This window comes from Parasteatoda tepidariorum, chromosome 5, assembly GCF_982258835.1.
Source record: "Parasteatoda tepidariorum strain Cologne lab strain chromosome 5, Ptep-v5.0, whole genome shotgun sequence".
In the NCBI taxonomy this organism is placed as follows: domain Eukaryota; kingdom Metazoa; phylum Arthropoda; class Arachnida; order Araneae; family Theridiidae; genus Parasteatoda; species Parasteatoda tepidariorum.
The window spans coordinates 8,083,017-8,103,982 of NC_141759.1; the positions used below are offsets into that span (position 1 = coordinate 8,083,017).

Here is a 20,966-nt window from a genome sequence, read left to right on the forward strand (position 1 = left end):
ATGTCTTTCGTACCAGTTTTTGCACTTTTCCGTCTTGCTATATATGGGGCTTTCAAACATGGTTACCATGCCTGCCAACTCTTCCGGATTTTCCGGAAGATTTTGTTTTCATATTTAAAGTGGTAATAAATACATACTATTTTTTCTTTTATAAACTTAATTTTTAAATGATTTTGATCCCCACTATTCTTACAAAAATTAAGCACATATATTAATATGCGTTACTATCATGGTTGTCTTTCCAATGCCATTAGTTTCAGTCGCCCTAGGGCATAACACAGATCAGAGGTCTGGTGCCCGCTTGCGCGGGCAGATACCTTGCCAAATTACATGATCCAGTCATGGTTGTAAACTTAAATTTGCTCATATACAACGTATTTGTTTGCTTAAAATTGAAGTTTTAATTCCATTTTAATACCACTGGGGAAAATGATAATGGAAGGGAATAAAAGTTGGCAGGTATGGGTTACAACTTAATGTTTAAAGGCTTTTAATATGCTGGCAGAGTTACCTAAAATTCTTTAAGCTTTAGTTCTTTGCAAAAAGCGTACTATTTGGCTGCCATGCAAAAGCTGTTTATTAGTTTCCCAACAAATGAAAAACTGCCTATACACTTCCGATTTCCCCAGAAGATTTTATTTTCTTATTTACAGAGATCCCAACTTGCTCCGGATAGTGGATAAATATCTTCGAGCTGTAGTATTATAATTTTGGGTTAGAAAATTCGATTGATAGGTTTTTACTCACCACTACTTATAAATAATTCAAAGGCTTATCTGATGCGCCTCTTTGTTACATTAAAACTTTGTTGAGTCTCTCAAAATTCGTTCTTTCGTTGTAGTAGAACTGGGCGTCTGAGGCCTTACGGCCCTTTTCCCATTCATCTTGAAGTTAACTTAGAGACATACATGACAAAATTAAAGTTTGGGGAGCAAATGGAGTTCTTGAGAAAAGAAAAATGGCACTTTGCCATTATTTGGCAATGACAATATTATAAGTAATAAAAATGTACATGAAAAAGGTAAAATTAAAGTACAATGGGAAAATGAACACTAATGAATATTTACAGTTTGGAAATACATACAAGAGGGGGCGAGTTAAAGGATTGTGAGGATGTGTGTATATGTGTAAGCAAATGTGGCCCTGTTAAGTAGAGACCCGGCCGTCAGTGAGTGTTTGTGTTGTTAAATGTTAGTATGATATCAGAAGTGTAAAAGTGTGCAATGGGTCGAATTTTTGCATCCTCTTTGAGATTTATGCAGTCGAAAATATCATTAAAATTTGCGGTATTGCAGGTGGCGGCTTTAATAAAGAAGTTTCTATTTAATTTGTTGAAATGATGGTCAAAGCTGTCAATATTAAGATCTCTATGAATGGCATTGTTGCGGATAAACCATCTGGCTCTCGTGAGTTTTCTCAAGATGTTGTTTTGGAGTACGATAAGTTTTTTGAGGTCTTTTTCGGAGGCGTTACACCAGGCAGCTGAGGCGTACGTCATAATAGGACGTATCATCAAGGTATATAGGAGTTTTTTCAGTTTTAAACTAAGGTGTCGGTTATGAAAAAGTGTTTGAAGTTTGTTGGTTGCTGCATATACTTTATTTTTAATGTTATTTACATGGTCAGACCAGGTCAGTTTTTTATTAATGGTTAAGCCTAAATATATAGCTTTATCAACTATGGGTATAGTGTTGTTAAAGAGAACTACTTGGTATTTATTAGAGTAGGACTTTCTATTCTTTTGTATTATTAAAAGTTGCGATTTACTAGCATTTAGTTTGAACTTCCAATTTAGGCACCAGTCTTCCACATCATATAACTTGTTCTGTAGTTTTTGAAGTGCATTATCTGGTTTGAGAGATTTCTGCAAGATTCCAGTATCGTCAGCGTAAAACGCCGTGATACTGTTGTGGTCGTCGTGAAATATGGGGAAATCGTGGGTATAAATAATGAACAGTATCGGTCTTAGAATGCTCCCTTGGGGAACACCCGCATTTATTTTTCTCTTGGATGAAACAACACTATTTAGTTTAATATTAAAAGTACGGTTTGATAAGTAGTTATGTATTATTTTTACAATGCCATAGGGAAAGTTTAAATTAATTAGTTTGTACACGATACCAGCATGCCAAACTCGATCGAATGCTTTGCTGATGTCAAGCATGAGAAATGCAGTTGTCTGTTTGTTGTGCAGGCCCTTACCAATGAAGTCAGTGATTCGAAGGAGTTGTTTGGTGGTATCTAAGTTTTTTCTGAAACCGTACTGCTCATTAGGCAGACAGCCTAGAAAAGGCTTTATTCTGTTATACAGTATACGTTCTAGATTTTTACCAAAAATACACAGTAGGCTGAGTCTCTCAAAATGTTTGCAAAATTATCCAATTATCCAAAATTATCCAATATTTAAAGTGGTAGCAAAACTCATGCTATTCCATTAAGCTTTTTAAATTGTGATAAATATAAATGAGTTTAACCTTCGCTGCATAAAAAAATACCACAAATATATATATTAGCGTAATAGTCTTTACGATAACGAATTTTTTCCTGGTCAAAATATAAATACATATTTGTGTGAGATTGTTTTTCAATAATTGTTTTGCTACCACTTGAAAAATCGGTTCTCGGAAAGAGTGAAAGTATGCAAATGATTTTTAATCCTATTCGATTCACTCTTTGTTCATGGCTATTGGCAGGCCTGCCAACTACTACGCTTTTTGTAAAATGTTGCATAGAGTGGTAGACACTTAAAAACTGAAGGTTTCAGAATTTTGGCTAATTTGGTCAAGATTTAAAAGCTTTACCACGTAAGAAGTGGGAAGAACTGGCGTTGGATAGAAGCGTTTGAATCATTTAACTGTAGTGGTGTGGAAAATAAGTCCAAAAGAATAAAAAATAATACATTAAAACATAAACTTAAGTACCACTAGAATAAAATTTTGCGAAAAGAGTCAAAAGTAGGCAGCCCTTCAGCTCTCAAAGTTAGACGGTGTGCTTTCCTCATTAACTTACAGCTTTACTTAAACAGATGTATGGATTCATGCAATAATAACTGCGGATTTAGAACTGCTCATTTTGATCAAGTTTAATATAAATGTTTTGAGTCATAATGCTGATATCTATTTAACCCCTTGGGGACGGTTGATTCAGAAAAGCATTCGTACAAAATCAGAATCAAGTTGTAATTAAATAAAAAACGGTAACTTAAATGTAGTCGTTACTAATTTGACAGACTTACTTTGCTTTTACACTAATTATTGTTAGTTTAATCATATATATAATCAATGTTAATTCAAAGTATAACTAAATAGTTTTATTTTGAACAAAGTATTGGTGAATGAAATAAATCAAACAATTATAACTCCGCCCACAAATAAACTGCTAAAGAAATACTTTGATTACCAGTTTTGCATTTTTACCCTGATTGATACGGTTTTATGCTGTCACGTATTTGTGACAGTCGGCGCGAAAGGGTTAAGGAATCATTAAACTTGTTAAATTTAATTTTATATTTCTAGATGTGAAAAAGGCTATAGTGGATTTAATTGTGAAATACAAGATGCTCTTGTGGAAGGTAAAATATTTTTTTATTTATATGTTTAATTTTACTTGTTAATTTAGTTTATCAATTATTTGATTACACAAATTTTAGATAACCTAAAAAATTCATTATTATTGCTGAATTTTAATTTTAAGAAAAAGTTAGAAATCTATATTTTTTCTTTGTAAATTTAGCATTGGTATAATATTTCCTTTAAATTGAATTCAATTTTTATTGCTTGCTTTCAAATTACACTAAAATTCATGAAACAGTCAGAAATACTATTATCTCTACTAAATACAGTAGCATTTAAAATAATAAAGTCGCATACAGTAAATTAAAAAAAATACGTATTATATAACTATAATGTAACAGACGAGCTACCGATTCACATGAAATATATTATTAACAGGAATGTTAGTAATCCCGAAAAGTAAAAATTTGGTAGCGAAACCATTACTTTCTAACTTGATTCTGGAACGATTAAAATACCAAAACTTATAATCAATTATTCTTAATATAAGTAACCCAAGTTCCACCAAAACTTTTAGAAAGGTTGCAAAATTTACACCATAAAATACAGGGTGTTCCAAAATTATTTTTACATCACCTGGCTTGAAATTGATTACAGACTGGAAGTGCTTAGGGCCACCAATGGTGTGCATGTTGAAGTGTACTAAGCAAAACTTTATTAGTTGCAGTAATGCATGCAAAAGACAGAATATAAATATCTTGTTTATTTTCGAAGTTACGAATTTTTGAAGTTGTAAAGAAAATTTTGGAACACCCTGTATATTTCGTTCCTTTAATAGTTGATCATTAAATATTTCTTGATCATCGCAAAAATTCGAAAGCTTATTGAATCTATAGTAATATTATCTAAATTTTAATTTATTTATAACCGTCGTTGAACAGCCGACCTAATTTTGGGTTTAATACTACTAATGTTCAACTCCGTAGCCTTGTAATTTTGAACCAATCCAGAAGATAAGGATATTCCTGAATCAGTACCCTCAGAGGTATGATTTGTTATAGGATCATGGATGACTTTGTGACTCGACAGATTTAACGTGCATCAGTAACTATTTACTACAAGGGGAAACTTCGGCTTGCGGGGATTGAAACCACGACCTCTTGAGCATGTGCCCAGTGCCCTACCAACCAGGCTATTCGGACCTATGTTATCTAAATTCAAGTAGTTAAAAATTTTGAAAAACTTTTAATTGCTCTGATGTGTAGTTTGCTACAACTTGAAGATGTTTGGGGACCTTTGAGAGCACTGTTAATAACAAGAAACAGTAGTATGTATTGTTATCAATGTTAATAATTGATAGTAAAAGTCTTATACTGTTCATTAAAACAAGTTAGGTGTCTTTTCCGAAGTACAAATATACCTGTTTTAACCCATTGCATGAGGGCAACTTTTTTCAAAAAATGTATTACAGCTGAGAGTGATTGGAAAGTTTTCATTCAAGTCGAGCAATCTTGTCACAATATCAACAACCTCGATTTAGGAAGAAAAAAAACTATGACGAAAGATTGAAGTACTGATTACATATATACTGAATCACTTATGTTTGTGGTAATCACTAATGGATAATTTCTTTTAAAAAATTAACGGAAACAACGCCGTTTTGCTATTGCTTTTTGAGCGATTGCAATGTGTTAAACAATGTATGACAAGGTTAAAAATATCAGTTTGCTATCTAAGATAAAATGATATGGGCAAAGTTCATGCCTGCCAACTCTACCGGATTTTATATATATATATACATATACCCTCGTAATTTTGAACCCAATCCAGAAGACAAGGGAAATCCTGGATCAAGTATTGAGATACATTTGCACACGTTGCCTGAGCTTATATAAACGAAGAACCCCCAAAAGCGTTTGCCACTAATAAAGTCGGAATGCCTGATTTTTAGCCATATCTGTCGAATTGAAATCAAATTTGATGTTCAAAAACCAGTCATTTTGCTTAAAAATCATTAATTATTTGCGATTGTCAAGATCTCTCTCTTTGATTCGTCACATTTCGGCAGTTTTTTTTTTCTTCCCTTAAATATTAATCGCCACCAAGAGATTCGTCTATACTATTTGTATTGTGGTCACAAGTCATGAAGGAATTAATATGTTATACTGGGGCAGTGTTAAGTACTTTTGTCTTCCTCTTTTAAAGGTTAAAAAAACGTAGTTTGTGGTATTAAGAGATTTTTATAGTTGTTTTTATTACAACAAATTGCTATTTATTAAACACAACTTTTTAAAAATAATTCCTTCTTTTTGATGAAAATTAATTTTATTTTGATAATAATTTTACCCTAATCCTTGCGTAACTTATAACTGTCAGAAAAAAATCTTAGAAATATTCATATACTTTTATAGGTAATTCAGTGAATTGCTTTTATAGGTGCTACGGCTATGCGCACTGCTCTCATAATTATATCAATAATGGGGATTCCCTCGATTTTGTTTTCAGTTTTAATGGTTCATAAGTACCGAGCGTAAGTATTAAACAACTTTTTTTAGCACATTTTCATTTGCGCACGCATTCAAACCAAGCATTAAAAAAATTTGCATCTGAGATCATGCAAAATACGTATTCTTCAAATCCGGGAGGTTTTCCCTATGGGGTATTGTATTATTTCATTTGCAGGTAGGAAAACTTAGAGAAAGTATCGGTTTCCTTACACTGATCTTTTTTAAGGTTAAAAACTATTGTCAAATGTTCCCTATACTAATTATTTTACAGTTGGGTAGAATTTCATCATCACCTCCAGTAAATCTTTTTTTTAAACGTATATCTTAAATACCAATAAAAAATGAATGAATATGCCTAATAATATAAGCGAAACAAATATATCCTACTTTAAATTCGAATTGTAGATTAGAGTTTAACACAAGAGTCGCCGCATTTTAGATTTACCTAAAACCGCCAAAAAGGGTTAATTTGATCCTTATAGGGAACTGCTCATTCCAAAGTTAATGATTTTTTAATTAATGAATACTGTTAAAATTACAATATATAAGGTTTTTTAGAGACTTGATATTTCTTATGAACTTAATAAAAATAAGACAATATAGCGTAATATTTTATTACAGATTATTCTTGCTCAGGACTGCAAGTAATACGTAAATAAACAAATGATGCGAAAAAAATTATATGCATTAGTATATAAAAAGATATAAAATGAGGAAGCTCCATTATTAGTTAGACATTGTTGTTGTTGTCATAAGCCATTAAGGGTGCAATTTTTCTTGTTTTATAGAAGCGCCATCTATGGCCAAAATTGACTTTTGCCACACCCATAAGTCAACCCTGTATTATACATCATATATAGTAAATTCGTGTGCCGTGAAGGTGTCAGCAAAACATCGACAAATTGATTTTTAGCATCTCTCATAGATAGCAGTAGTTTTATTCTGCCTCTTGGGATGTTAAAATATATGTTTTATCTTATAAACTGGAATATGAGAATTACGGCCTATCAAATGCTCAAAGTACTGATTCCTAACTCGCACAAAAATGATTCACAAAGCACAGTTAGGGTGACGAAAGATTTCTTGAAAATTATCCAGGCATTGAATGTAGCAATACCATAAATATTTAAAATAATTGTGAGCCATTTGCAAGCTTCCCATCCCTCGAAACTCCCATGTATCTTCTATAACAACATAAGAGATGGCAAAAAAAAAACCAAAAAAAATTACACCTTTGCGGCTTCTAGTTAGAAATTAAGTTCTTGTAAATTTAATATTTAAATTAAAATTTAATATTAGATTTCCACAATTCTTGATGCAGAATGCGTTTCACGAAAAATGCATCACCTAACTTTCTCTACTTTCCAAAAATATGGAACAAAAAAAAAAAAAAAAAAAGTCGTATATTTGAAATCGGATTTTTGAGAAACTATTCGACTGATTTCTCTCAAGTTTTTTTTTATTTTGTCATGTAAAATTAGATACTTTAAAATGACGTGAAAATTGTATTCCTAACTATTAAAAAAATTTCCGGCTATTTTTAAATAAAATAATACAAAATAATAAATATATACTGAAATTTATTATTTTGCGTGAGTAAACTAATCTTATTTTTTATCTTTGGGTAAACTAATTTTATAATTGTGTGCAAATATTTTTCAATTTGCTTCAAAAGTTCTCGAGCTATGGCAAAATTCGCGAAAAGTAAAATTCACATTAATGTGTCCAAATTTTGAACCACTCTCCTGACCAAACTATCTGGACCACATTTCCAAGATTGCGGCTACCCCTATATATGGGGGGGGGGTCAGAAATTCGAGACACAGTTATTAAAGGGTATGTTTATCCAGAGAATTTACGTTTTAAGGTCTTATTTCAGAATTCAAAATATCATCTGCACTACTTAATTAGCATATTCGATGACCCCTCAAACCGTCAAGATTGATTCCTGAAGTGTGATGATCCGATCATTAGATCTAAAATTACTCAGGGTGGTCCGTTTTTTTTTTTTTTTTTTTTTTTTTTTGAGAATTCTACACCTCTTAGATATCATAGTATTGATTTAAATTGAAAATCGGGAAACCCTTATTAACAAAATTTTTTTCGATTCATATGTTCGTTGTTTAAAATAAAACATTTATAATTCACATTATTTTTACTGTTTAGACTGAAGAAGAGATCTTATATGACAAGTAACATAAATGATGCCAGTTCAACAGTTGAACTAGAAGGTTTTAGTAAGTAAATAGTTATGTTGTTTTTAGAAATATCTAAAGCTTAATATAATGTATACTTAAAATATCTATACCAGCCTGTTACTAACCTAGGGATGAGAAGAAAAATGTTATTAAAAAGCAAGAAATTTGTTTTCAAGAGAAGAAAAATAATACGAAAAAATTTAATGAGCCACTTAATTATTCTCATATCAGAAATGGTTATTACCCATTGGCCAAATGGGTCTTGGTTTGGAATTGATGGCGTTCACTGACTTTTCAACTGTATTCAAGAGTAATAGTAAACAGTGCGCATGCGTCGTCATTGCATGTGTTGCTATGGCGACTAAGCAGCTGTTTTTTTCTTCATTTTCACTAGTAGGAAATTTTAATGTATTTACATAATAATAATTTAAAGTATTTTTATATTCTTTTTATTATTAACGTATGATTACTGGCTTAACGGTGATTTCAATATAAATATGAATACTGAAGAAGGAAAAGTATTTTGTGACGTCCTGAAACACGTGCATAGGCAGGATATGAAAATCAATCCGACGACAAACATCAATTGAGACAGTTTTTAATTCAGCGTGATGGAGGAAAGTCTTAAAACCATTATATTTATTATTACGTCTAGCAAGTTCATCCACCGCGAATTTGTCAAATCTGTGCTTATGAGCCTTCACTAAATACAGTAGTTCTGTTTTTAGCATACCTTCTTCATCACTAACAATGTTTTTAGATTTCAGCCAGTCTTTAATTACTTGCTTTGTCTATGATGTGTTAGGAATTTTTCTTCTTTACGAGAGTGATATGGTGCATTGTCCGTCACAACGACAGAGTTCGGTTCTATTTCTAGAGCCGAATAGGGTAGAATTTTCTCGAACCATTCTTCCAAACACGCTGCATTCATATCCTTATAGAAATCCTTGTTTTTGTTCGATTTAAAAAGTGGAAGTCCCTCTTTTAAAAAGCCTGCGTTGCTACCAATGTGCGTAATTATAAGTCTCTCACCTTTGCCAGAAGGCGATTTTAATCCTGTAGAAAGACCAGATGAAAATGCCTGTTTTGACGAGATAACGGACGTATAATTCCACACTTTGTCTTGCATATGTCCAGCATTCAACCATGTCTCATCCATATAATAAATTTTTCTTCCTTCTTGTCTCATTTTGTTAATTGTTCTTAAATATCTTCGCCTCCACAAAATTATTTCATCTTTTTCAATGAGTGAGCTGTTCCGTCCTCGTTTTTGTTGTTTGAAGCCTAATTTTTTAAACAGGGAATAAAATGTCGTTCTTTTAAAGTTTGGTAAATCAGAATCATTGTTCACAGCTTTGAGAACTTTGTTTATTGTTACGGCGGAAAAAATCATGAACTTTTCTTCTTACAGCATTTTTGTCGAAATCGTCAATGTCATCCAAAAAACTTTTACGAGATTTAGTCCTCTTCGGTGAATGTAATATACTATCCCTTTTATATTCTTTAATAATTCTGAAAACAGAAGCTGTGCTAACTCCCGCTGCAGAAGCCGCATGGTCAGCCACATCAATGATTGGAACATCTGGTTTTGAATGCTCTTCTGTTTTATAAATGTTCAATATTATTTCCTTCTCAGCTTTACTTATGTAAGATTTCTTCTGCCGTTTTTTAGGAGGACTTAAATCCATCACTTTATTTTACATATTGCTCATGAAACACCTGCAAAAAGACACCACGACGAAACAAACAACCCTCTTAAAAATTAGAGTTTTCGCTTGACTGATAGGCGCTATTTGCCATTATCCCGGCGGCAAGTAGACAACTGTATTGCACCAAATAGCACGCCGCTTCATTTACTTTCACTATCAGTTCTCGTTGAACAGACATAGTTGCTGTACTTGGGAAAGACCGGGTTAATTTTTTTTAGTGCTGAAAGTGAGAGAAGTATTAACTTCACGGTCGTGGTTCGCTCCTCTGTTGCCTTTAGCAGTCGAGTGTAAACGTTCTGTATGATTGAAACTGAGCAGCAACAGCGTGAAGAGGTGGATTATGTCGCAGTTACAAGTAGCAGGTGAACTAACGCCAAGTATGAAATGGGCGTTACTGTCAAGATATTGTGACGTGGGCGTTACTGTGTGATCAAATCTCGTCCGGAGGTCACCAATGTGCAGGCCGGAGTTATCGATCATGCCAACCTTCATCTATCTAAAGCAGTGATTCTCAACCACTGTGCCGCGGCGCTTTTGCATGCCGCCAAATTCTTAAAATGTGCCGCCAAATATTAGAAATGATACAATAAAAATTATAATGCTTTTTTTATTATGAGTAAAGTTTAAATTAAGGAAAAGTGTATATATATACTTTTTATAATTTTTTCACGCTTTAACCACATGAACATCTTTGTCGGCGATTGTCTTGTCTCTGACAATCTTAAAATAAGATGGAAGTATTTAAATTGTACATGACACACAATTTTAAAAAATGGTATAAGAGCTAATCATTAGAGTAAGTTAGGCAATTAAAAAACAAATTAACAAAGGATAACTAAAAAACAAATGTATTAAAAAACAAATTAAAAAAGGATAACTAACAAAAATTAAGCTAACAATTAATAATTAGCAAAAAACCTAGCTAACAAGAAATCACAAAAAATAGCAGTTAATGTAAAAAAAAACTAACAGTTAATAACTATAGAAAACAAGCTAACAATTAATAACTTGCAAAAAACTAAATAACTGTTACTAACTGATAAAAAATTAGCCGAAAGAAATAATTAATCCCTTAATAAATGTGCTTTTGTAGTACATATTATTTTATTTCACATTCAAAATTATTATCACAAGCTATTTAACACAGTGTAAAATAGTTAATCGAACAACTTTTAATCTAATTTTTTTCATTTTGTGCCGTCAAATTTCGAAATCGTTAAAAGTGTGCCGCAACAAAAAAAAGGTTGAGAATCACTGATCTAAAGGTACCTCGTGGTTGAATCAAGTCAGACTCAAAGCTATGCGAAGATAGCCCCCGAAAATGAGGAAAATAAAAAATTCAAACTGCATTCGTTTGACCATTTTTTGACCACAAATGACCACCCTTTAAATTTTTTTGACCACCCTTATTTTGGACATAATCCTGAAAATTAAATTCGGGGGCTAACTTCGCATTTTCACGCCAAATGAATAAAAATCAAATTTTTATATTGTATTCGTTTGACCACTTTTTGACCACAAATGACCACCCTTTAATTTTTTTTGACCACCCTTATTTTGGACACAATCCCAAGAATTAAATTCGGAGGCTAACTTCGCATTTTTTCGAAAAATATATAAAAATCCAATTTTTATATTGTATTCGTTTGACCACTTTTTGACCACAAATGACCACCCTTTAAATTTTTTTGACCCCCCTTATTTTGGACATAATCCTGAAAATTAAATTCGGGGGCTAACTTCGCATTTTCACGCCAAATGAGTAAAAATAAAATTTTTATATTGTATTCGTTTGACCACTTTTTGACCACAAATGACCACCCTTTAATTTTTTTTGACCACCCTTATTTTGGACACAATCCCAAAAATTAAATTCGGAGGCTAACTTCGCATTTTTTCGAAAAATCTTTAAAAATCCAATTTCTGTATTGTATTCGTTTGACCACAAATGACCACCCCTTAATTTTTTTTGACCACCCTTATTTTGGACATAATCCTGAAAATTAAATTCGGGGGCTAACTTCGCATTTTCACGCCAAATGAATAAAAATCAAATTTTTATATTGTATTCGTTTGACCACTTTTTGACCACAAATGACCATCCTTTAATTTTTTTTGACCACCCTTATTTTGGACACAATCCCAAAAATTAAATTCGGAGGCTAACTTCGCATTTTTTCGAAAAATATATAAAAATCCAATTTTTATATTGTATTCGTTTGACCACTTTTTGACCACAAATGACCACCCTTTAAATTTTTTTGACCACCCTTATTTTGGACATAATCCTAAAAATTAAATTCGGAGGCTAACTTCGCATTTTTTCGAAAAATATATAAAAATCCAATTTTTATATTGTATTCGTTTGACCACTTTTTGACCACAAATGACCACCCTTTAATTTTTTTTGACCACCCTTATTTTGGACATAATCTTAAAAATTAAATTCGGTGGCTAACTTCGCATTTTTTCAAAAAATTGATAAAAATCCAATTTTTATATTGTTTTTGTTTGACCACAAATGACCACCCTTTAATTTTTTTTGACCTCCCTTATTTTGGACACAATCCCAAAAATTAAATTCGGAGGCTAACTTCGCATTTTTTCAAAAAATAGATAAAAATCCAATTTTTGTATTGTTTTTGTTTGACCACCTTTTGACCACAAATGACCACCCTTTAATTTTTTTTGACCACCCTTATTTTGGACATATTCCTAAAAATTAAATTCGGGGGCTAACTTCGCATTTTCATGAAAATAAATAAAAATCAAATTTTTATATTGTATTCGTTTGACCACTTTTTGACCACAAATGACCACCCTTTAATTTTTTTTGACCACCCTTATTTTGGACACAATCCCAAAAATTAAATTCGGGGGCTAACTTCGCATTTTTTCGAAAAATATATAAAAATCCAATTTTTATATTGTACTCGTTTGACCACAAATGACCACCCTTTAATTTTTTTTGACCACCCTTATTTTGGACATATTCCTAAAGATAAAACTGGCGTGAAGTTAGTCCTCAAAATTCAGGAAAATAACAAATTTCAACTGCACTCGTTCAACTCGTTCAACTGCACAACATTTTTGACTACAAATGACGACCTTGAAGTTTTTCCGACAATTCTTATTTCAGTCTTTCTTTTAGCGATATCAATATAATATATTTTAATTATAGCTGACATCTAAACGTAGTAATGATCAAAAACTTTTTCTTGCAATATAAAAATTTTAAAAATAAATTCCAAAATGACTATGTACTTCAAATGCAATGATTATAATCCATAAAAACGAGGAATGCTAAAAACTATATGTATTAGTTTTGTTCACATTAATCGTATCTTTATTTTCTGCAGTGTTATTTTAAAATTGTTTTACAAGTAGAAAAATAAAAGTTTAATAAGATGTAGTAAATCTAAAACATTTCTAAAACAATTATTAAGTAGTTATACTGTTTAAAAACATTTTTCTCAATAATGATATATAAAATTTAACATATTTCCTCTATAAAAGAGTAGAAATAGTTTCATAGCAATAAAGTTATTTTAGAAATCAACCATAACACCTTTTTCTCCAGTAGTGTATTAGCTCTCATCAATATTATATATATATAGATAGTAAATAGTTATTCTTCTCTAGCCATGGTACATAAAATTAGTTATATATTAAATTAGCATACAGTAACAAGTATTATTTAGCTTTACTATCTAAGAATTCTTCATTAGCATTTAGGCATTTTATTTTAAAAAACATTGATTTTTGTAAAATATAGAAATAATTATATACAAAATAGAAACACATATCTTATCACTATATTAAATTAAATTCTCAAATCTAAGAGTAGCTAAGAATTCTTCATTATAGCATTTAGGCATTTTATTTTAAAAAACATTGATTTTTGTAAAATATAGAAATAATTATATACAAAATAGAAACACATATCTTATCACTATATTAAATTAAATTCTCAAATCTAAGAGTAGCTAAGAGTTCTTCATTAGCATTTAGGCATTTTATTTTTAAAAACATTGATTTTTGTAAAATATAGAAATAATTATATACAAAATAGAAACACATATCTTATCACTATATTAAATTACATTCTCAAACTGACATAACTTTAATTTATGCAAAAACAATGGAGAAAACAATTTCAAACAAACTGCACAAAACTTACCAATACTATTTACAATCGGGTCTTAATCATTATTAGAATTTTAGCAATTACAAATAGAAAGGTATTTTTTTCACAATGTTGTAACCAAATAAATGTGTTAAATAATTACTCTAATACAAGTAAGAACATATGTAAAGTATGTACAAATGAAATGAGATAAAGACAGATTGTTAAAAGCACTAAAAAAAACATAAAATAGAAGTAAATCCAATCGTGTATTAACACATTTTTCAAAAGGTATTCTTTCATGAATCATTTCATTACTATTTTAACAATTGAACAATTCGAAGTCTCGTAGACCCATTGAAATTTAAGTTTCAGAAAAGACAAATATTTTAATATTTATAATTTAATATCAAAACTTTCTTTTTCGTATTTTACAATTTAAATAATTTTCAATTGTTAAGAAAGCGAACACCTTGAAATCTTTTGATCTTATGATCAAATTGAAAATCCGATCAAATGATCATTAGCTATTAAGAAAATATGTTTTCTTTCTGTGCACTACATTAAACAACTACTTATGAAAAATTCGAACAGTATTTAAAAAGATTAATTCGACTAATCTTCATAATTTGTATAGACCAAAATATGTGGATTAATTTTTTTATTTAATGAATCATTTAAAAGTTTACGTTCACCTAGCATATCATCTCGTATTTCCCAGGAATTCCGTATTCGTCTGCAAAAGGAAATATAATGTCCTATTGAATTGTGTTCGATTGGTCCCATATACTGTACGAATCCAGCTAATATATACTGCTGTTTCTGAATCAATATTTTTTCTGGTATATCTTGAAGTACCGTCTGTTCATTGTGATGTTGGCGAAACTGTTGAACAATTTCTGACATTTCAGTTTTTTATCCAAGAAATATTGTTCCACAAAGGTTTCAATGTACTCTTCAAACATAGCTCAATAATTTCATCATAAGGAATTTCAATCAAAGTATAATCTTTCTTCAAAATTCCACAGTGAGGACACATGCCAGTTTCGATTGCTGATGGAGTTACTTTAAACAACTGATTTATAATTGATCCAATATTAATTGCGCAGTTTAAAATACTGCAGTTATCGCTATTTATTATATTCATTAAAATTAGAGCTCTATCTTTGTAGAAATTTCTTGTAAAACCAGCTGTTGCATAATTTTTTATGAATGAAAATATTTGTTCATCATTATTGATATCATTTAATTTTAAAAAATAATGCCTGTTATCCATGTAAGCTGTAGACATTATTTCCACTATGGAATCAAATGCACATGTATTTCGAATTTCCATTAATCTTGTCCCAATATATACAGCAGACTGAATGTTACCATTCCTTATAATAGAATTTTGTTTTTTTCTGATGGGTCGATTATGTATGAAAGATATTTCTGGACAAGGTGTTAGGTATTTCCCTCTTTTTTTATTATTTTGCTTTAGTGAAATTTTTAAGTTTTCTTCATCTGCATTCGTATTATTGGAATGGCCACATTTTTCTAAAACGGTTTTTTCGCAATAAGTATCCAATAATTTTTCTAGTTTATTGATTTCATTTGTCTTATTTTTGTTTCTCCAATTCTCTTCTGCGGACAGATAGCCAAAATTATCATCAAAAGCTTCCCAGGTCGTACTTGTTTTTGCAGTTTTCTCTTTATTCAAATTATATAACTCATAATTTTCTGTATTATGACACGCTTTAGGTAAAACTTCTTGCTTATTCGTGTTATCATTATCCACGTTATCAAAAATAATATTTTTTTTTATTCGAATCCAATTCATTTGATGCTGTTTGTCCTTCTTTTGAGTTAATTATAATTTCTTTATCAAAAATTTTTTCTCGTTTCGGACGTTTATTACTTGAAAAGTCTGTTTCATCCTTTATTGTAGTAATATTTCTTTTTCTTTGGGTATTATTTATTGCTCTGTTGTATACACATGCTGATTGAATAGAACTCATATGCTTTACAAAAAATTTGTCAGCTCGAAGTATACTGCCATATCCATCTAAGACAGTTGTTTTTAAGTTTTTGAAATAAGCTTCAACTATTGGATACTTATTGCGAAAAAACCGTTTTAGAAAAATGTGGCCATTCCAATAATACGAATGCAGATGAAGAAAACTTAAAAATTTCACTAAAGCAAAATAATAAAAAAAGAGGGAAATACCTAACACCTTGTCCAGAAATATCTTTCATACATAATCGACCCATCAGAAAAAAAACAAAATTCTATTATAAGGAATGGTAACATTCAGTCTGCTGTATATATTGGGACAAGATTAATGGAAATTCGAAATACATGTGCATTTGATTCCATAGTGGAAATAATGTCTACAGCTTACATGGATAACAGGCATTATTTTTTAAAATTAAATGATATCAATAATGATGAACAAATATTTTCATTCATAAAAAATTATGCAACAGCTGGTTTTACAAGAAATTTCTACAAAGATAGAGCTCTAATTTTAATGAATATAATAAATAGCGATAACTGCAGTATTTTAAACTGCGCAATTAATATTGGATCAATTATAAATCAGTTGTTTAAAGTAACTCCATCAGCAATCGAAACTGGCATGTGTCCTCACTGTGGAATTTTGAAGAAAGATTATACTTTGATTGAAATTCCTTATGATGAAATTATTGAGCTATGTTTGAAAGAGTACATTGAAACCTTTGTGGAACAATATTTCTTGGATAAAAAACTGAAATGTCAGAAATTGTTCAACAGTTTCGCCAACATCACAATGAACAGACGGTACTTCAAGATATACCAGAAAAAATATTGATTCAGAAACAGCAGTATATATTAGCTGGATTCGTACAGTATATGGGACCAATCGAACACAATTCAATAGGACATTATATTTCCTTTTGCAGACGAATACGGAATTCCTGGGAAATACGAGATGATATGCTAGGTGAACGTAAACTTTTAAATGATTCATTAAATAAAAAAATTAATCCACATATTTTGGTCTATACAAATTATGAAGATTAGTCGAATTAATCTTTTTAAATACTGTTCGAATTTTTCATAAGTAGTTGTTTAATGTAGTGCACAGAAAGAAAACATATTTTCTTAATAGCTAATGATCATTTGATCGGATTTTCAATTTGATCATAAGATCAAAAGATTTCAAGGTGTTCGCTTTCTTAACAATTGAAAATTATTTAAATTGTAAAATACGAAAAAGAAAGTTTTGATATTAAATTATAAATATTAAAATATTTGTCTTTTCTGAAACTTAAATTTCAATGGGTCTACGAGACTTCGAATTGTTCAATTGTTAAAATAGTAACGAAATGATTCATGAAAGAATACCTTTTGAAAAATGTGTTAATACACGATTGGATTTACTTCTATTTTATGTTTTTTTTAGTGCTTTTAACAATCTGTCTTTATCTCATTTCATTTGTACATACTTTACATATGTTCTTACTTGTATTAGAGTAATTATTTAACACATTTATTTGGTTACAACATTGTGAAAAAAATACCTTTCTATTTGTAATTGCTAAAATTCTAATAATGATTAAGACCCGATTGTAAATAGTATTGGTAAGTTTTGTGCAGTTTGTTTGAAATTGTTTTCTCCATTGTTTTTGCATAAATTAAAGTTATGTCAGTTTGAGAATGTAATTTAATATAGTGATAAGATATGTGTTTCTATTTTGTATATAATTATTTCTATATTTTACAAAAATCAATGTTTTTAAAAATAAAATGCCTAAATGCTAATGAAGAACTCTTAGCTACTCTTAGATTTGAGAATTTAATTTAATATAGTGATAAGATATGTGTTTCTATTTTGTATATAATTATTTCTATATTTTACAAAAATCAATGTTTTTAAAAATAAAATGCCTAAATGCTAATGAAGAACTCTTAGCTACTCTTAGATTTGAGAATTTAATTTAATATAGTGATAAGATATGTGTTTCTATTTTGTATATAATTATTTCTATATTTTACAAAAATCAATGTTTTTTAAAATAAAATGCCTAAATGCTAATGAAGAATTCTTAGCTACTCTTAGATTTGAGAATTTAATTTAATATAGTGATAAGATATGTGTTTCTATTTTGTATATAATTATTTCTATATTTTACAAAAATCAATGTTTTTTAAAATAAAATGCCTAAATGCTAATGAAGAATTCTTAGATAGTAAAGCTAAATAATACTTGTTACTGTATGCTAATTTAATATATAACTAATTTTATGTACCATGGCTAGAGAAGAATAACTATTTACTATCTATATATATATAATATTGATGAGAGCTAATACACTACTGGAGAAAAAGGTGTTATGGTTGATTTCTAAAATAACTTTATTGCTATGAAACTATTTCTACTCTTTTATAGAGGAAATATGTTAAATTTTATATATCATTATTGAGAAAAATGTTTTTAAACAGTATAACTACTTAATAATTGTTTTAGAAATGTTTTAGATTTACTACATCTTATTAAACTTTTATTTTTCTACTTGTAAAACAATTTTAAAATAACATTGCAGAAAATAAAGATACGATTAATGTGAACAAAACTAATACATATAGTTTTTAGCATTCCTCGTTTTTATGGATTATAATCATTGCATTTGAAGTACATAGACATTTTGGAATTTATTTTTAAAATTTTTATATTGCAAGAAAAAGTTTTTGATCATTACTACGTTTAGATGTCAGCTATAATTAAAATATATTATATTGATATCGCTAAAAGAAAGACTGAAATAAGAATTGTCGGAAAAACTTCAAGGTCGTCATTTGTAGTCAAAAATGTTGTGCAGTTGAACGAGTTGAACGAGTGCAGTTGAAATTTGTTATTTTCCTGAATTTTGAGGACTAACTTCACGCCAGTTTTATCTTTAGGAATATGTCCAAAATAAGGGTGGTCAAAAAAAATTAAAGGGTGGTCATTTGTGGTCAAACGAGTACAATATAAAAATTGGATTTTTATATATTTTTCGAAAAAATGCGAAGTTAGCCCCCGAATTTAATTTTTGGGATTGTGTCCAAAATAAGGGTGGTCAAAAAAAATTAAAGGGTGGTCATTTGTGGTCAAAAAGTGGTCAAACGAATACAATATAAAAATTTGATTTTTATTTATTTTCATGAAAATGCGAAGTTAGCCCCCGAATTTAATTTTTAGGAATATGTCCAAAATAAGGGTGGTCAAAAAAAAATTAAAGGGTGGTCATTTGTGGTCAAAAGGTGGTCAAACAAAAACAATACAAAAATTGGATTTTTATCTATTTTTTGAAAAAATGCGAAGTTAGCCTCCGAATTTAATTTTTGGGATTGTGTCCAAAATAAGGGAGGTCAAAAAAAATTAAAGGGTGGTCATTTGTGGTCAAACAAAAACAATATAAAAATTGGATTTTTATCAATTTTTTGAAAAAATGCGAAGTTAGCCACCGAATTTAATTTTTAAGATTATGTCCAAAATAAGGGTGGTCAAAAAAAATTAAAGGGTGGTCATTTGTGGTCAAAAAGTGGTCAAACGAATACAATATAAAAATTTGATTTTTATTCATTTGGCGTGAAAATGCGAAGTTAGCCCCCGAATTTAATTTTCAGGATTATGTCCAAAATAAGGGTGGTCAAAAAAAATTAAGGGGTGGTCATTTGTGGTCAAAAAGTGGTCAAACGAATACAATACAGAAATTGGATTTTTAAAGATTTTTCGAAAAAATGCGAAGTTAGCCTCCGAATTTAATTTTTGGGATTGTGTCCAAAATAAGGGTGGTCAAAAAAAATTAAAGGGTGGTCATTTGTGGTCAAAAAGTGGTCAAACGAATACAATATAAAAATTTTATTTTTACTCATTTGGCGTGAAAATGCGAAGTTAGCCCCCGAATTTAATTTTCAGGATTATGTCCAAAATAAGGGTGGTCAAAAAAATTTAAAGGGTGGTCATTTGTGGTCAAAAAGTGGTCAAACGAATACAATATAAAAATTGGATTTTTATATATTTTTCGAAAAAATGCGAAGTTAGCCTCCGAATTTAATTCTTGGGATTGTGTCCAAAATAAGGGTGGTCAAAAAAAATTAAAGGGTGGTCATTTGTGGTCAAAAAGTGGTCAAACGAATACAATATAAAAATTTGATTTTTATTCATTTGGCGTGAAAATGCGAAGTTAGCCCCCGAATTTAATTTTCAGGATTATGTCCAAAATAAGGGTGGTCAAAAAAATTTAAAGGGTTGTCATTTGTGGTCAAAAAATGGTCAAACGAATGCAGTTTGAATTTTTTATTTTCCTCATTTTCGGGGGCTATCTTCGCATAGCTCAGACTCAAACTAAAGTTGTGTACGTAGTACCTGTCCGCGAAGCGGACACTCCTCTACTTCATCTTAAATAGCGCCCGTGGGCGCCTAGAATAATGTCCATAGAGTTGATTGAGTCAAGTTAGCATGAGTTATATACCAGGGAATTGATGTTTAATTTTGGTAGTGGTAGTTACGCCACAGTATCATTAATCACTATATCTCATCGCTGCTTATAATTATTTCAAAATAAGCTATTTAATTGAACTCTATTTTATAATTAAATTTTTATACTAAATAAACAAAATGATAAATAACAGAAACGATAAAAAACTAAATAATAAATAAATAAATAAGAAATATCGAAACAAGTAAATAATTACTGCCTTTAGAGTGTTTATACATTTTGTCAATTAAATGTCTTATTCTATTTTCAGCAGCCTATGAGAATTGAAGATTGAATTTGTGGAAACAAGAAAATGCACATTTCTTTCATTTGTATGAAGAAAAGAAACATTTAAGATAAATAATCTCGATTTCATATTTATTGTATATCATTACCATATATTCATATAAACTTCACATCGTAAC

The 20,966-nt window shown here is 30.0% G+C and overlaps 1 protein-coding gene across 1 annotated transcript in view; it reads left to right on the plus strand.

The window, feature by feature from the left end:
* The window catches only part of LOC107442534 (uncharacterized), a 95,008-nt gene extending 74,042 nt beyond the window's left edge, over positions 1-20,966 (plus strand). Inside the window, exons 17-20 of the mRNA XM_087163387.1 lie at positions 3,516-3,571; positions 5,949-6,042; positions 8,186-8,256; positions 20,813-20,966. Coding sequence (XP_087019513.1) covers positions 3,516-3,571; positions 5,949-6,042; positions 8,186-8,256; positions 20,813-20,829 — 238 coding nt within the window. The 3' untranslated portion in view covers positions 20,830-20,966. The remainder of the gene's footprint in view (positions 1-3,515; positions 3,572-5,948; positions 6,043-8,185; positions 8,257-20,812) is intronic.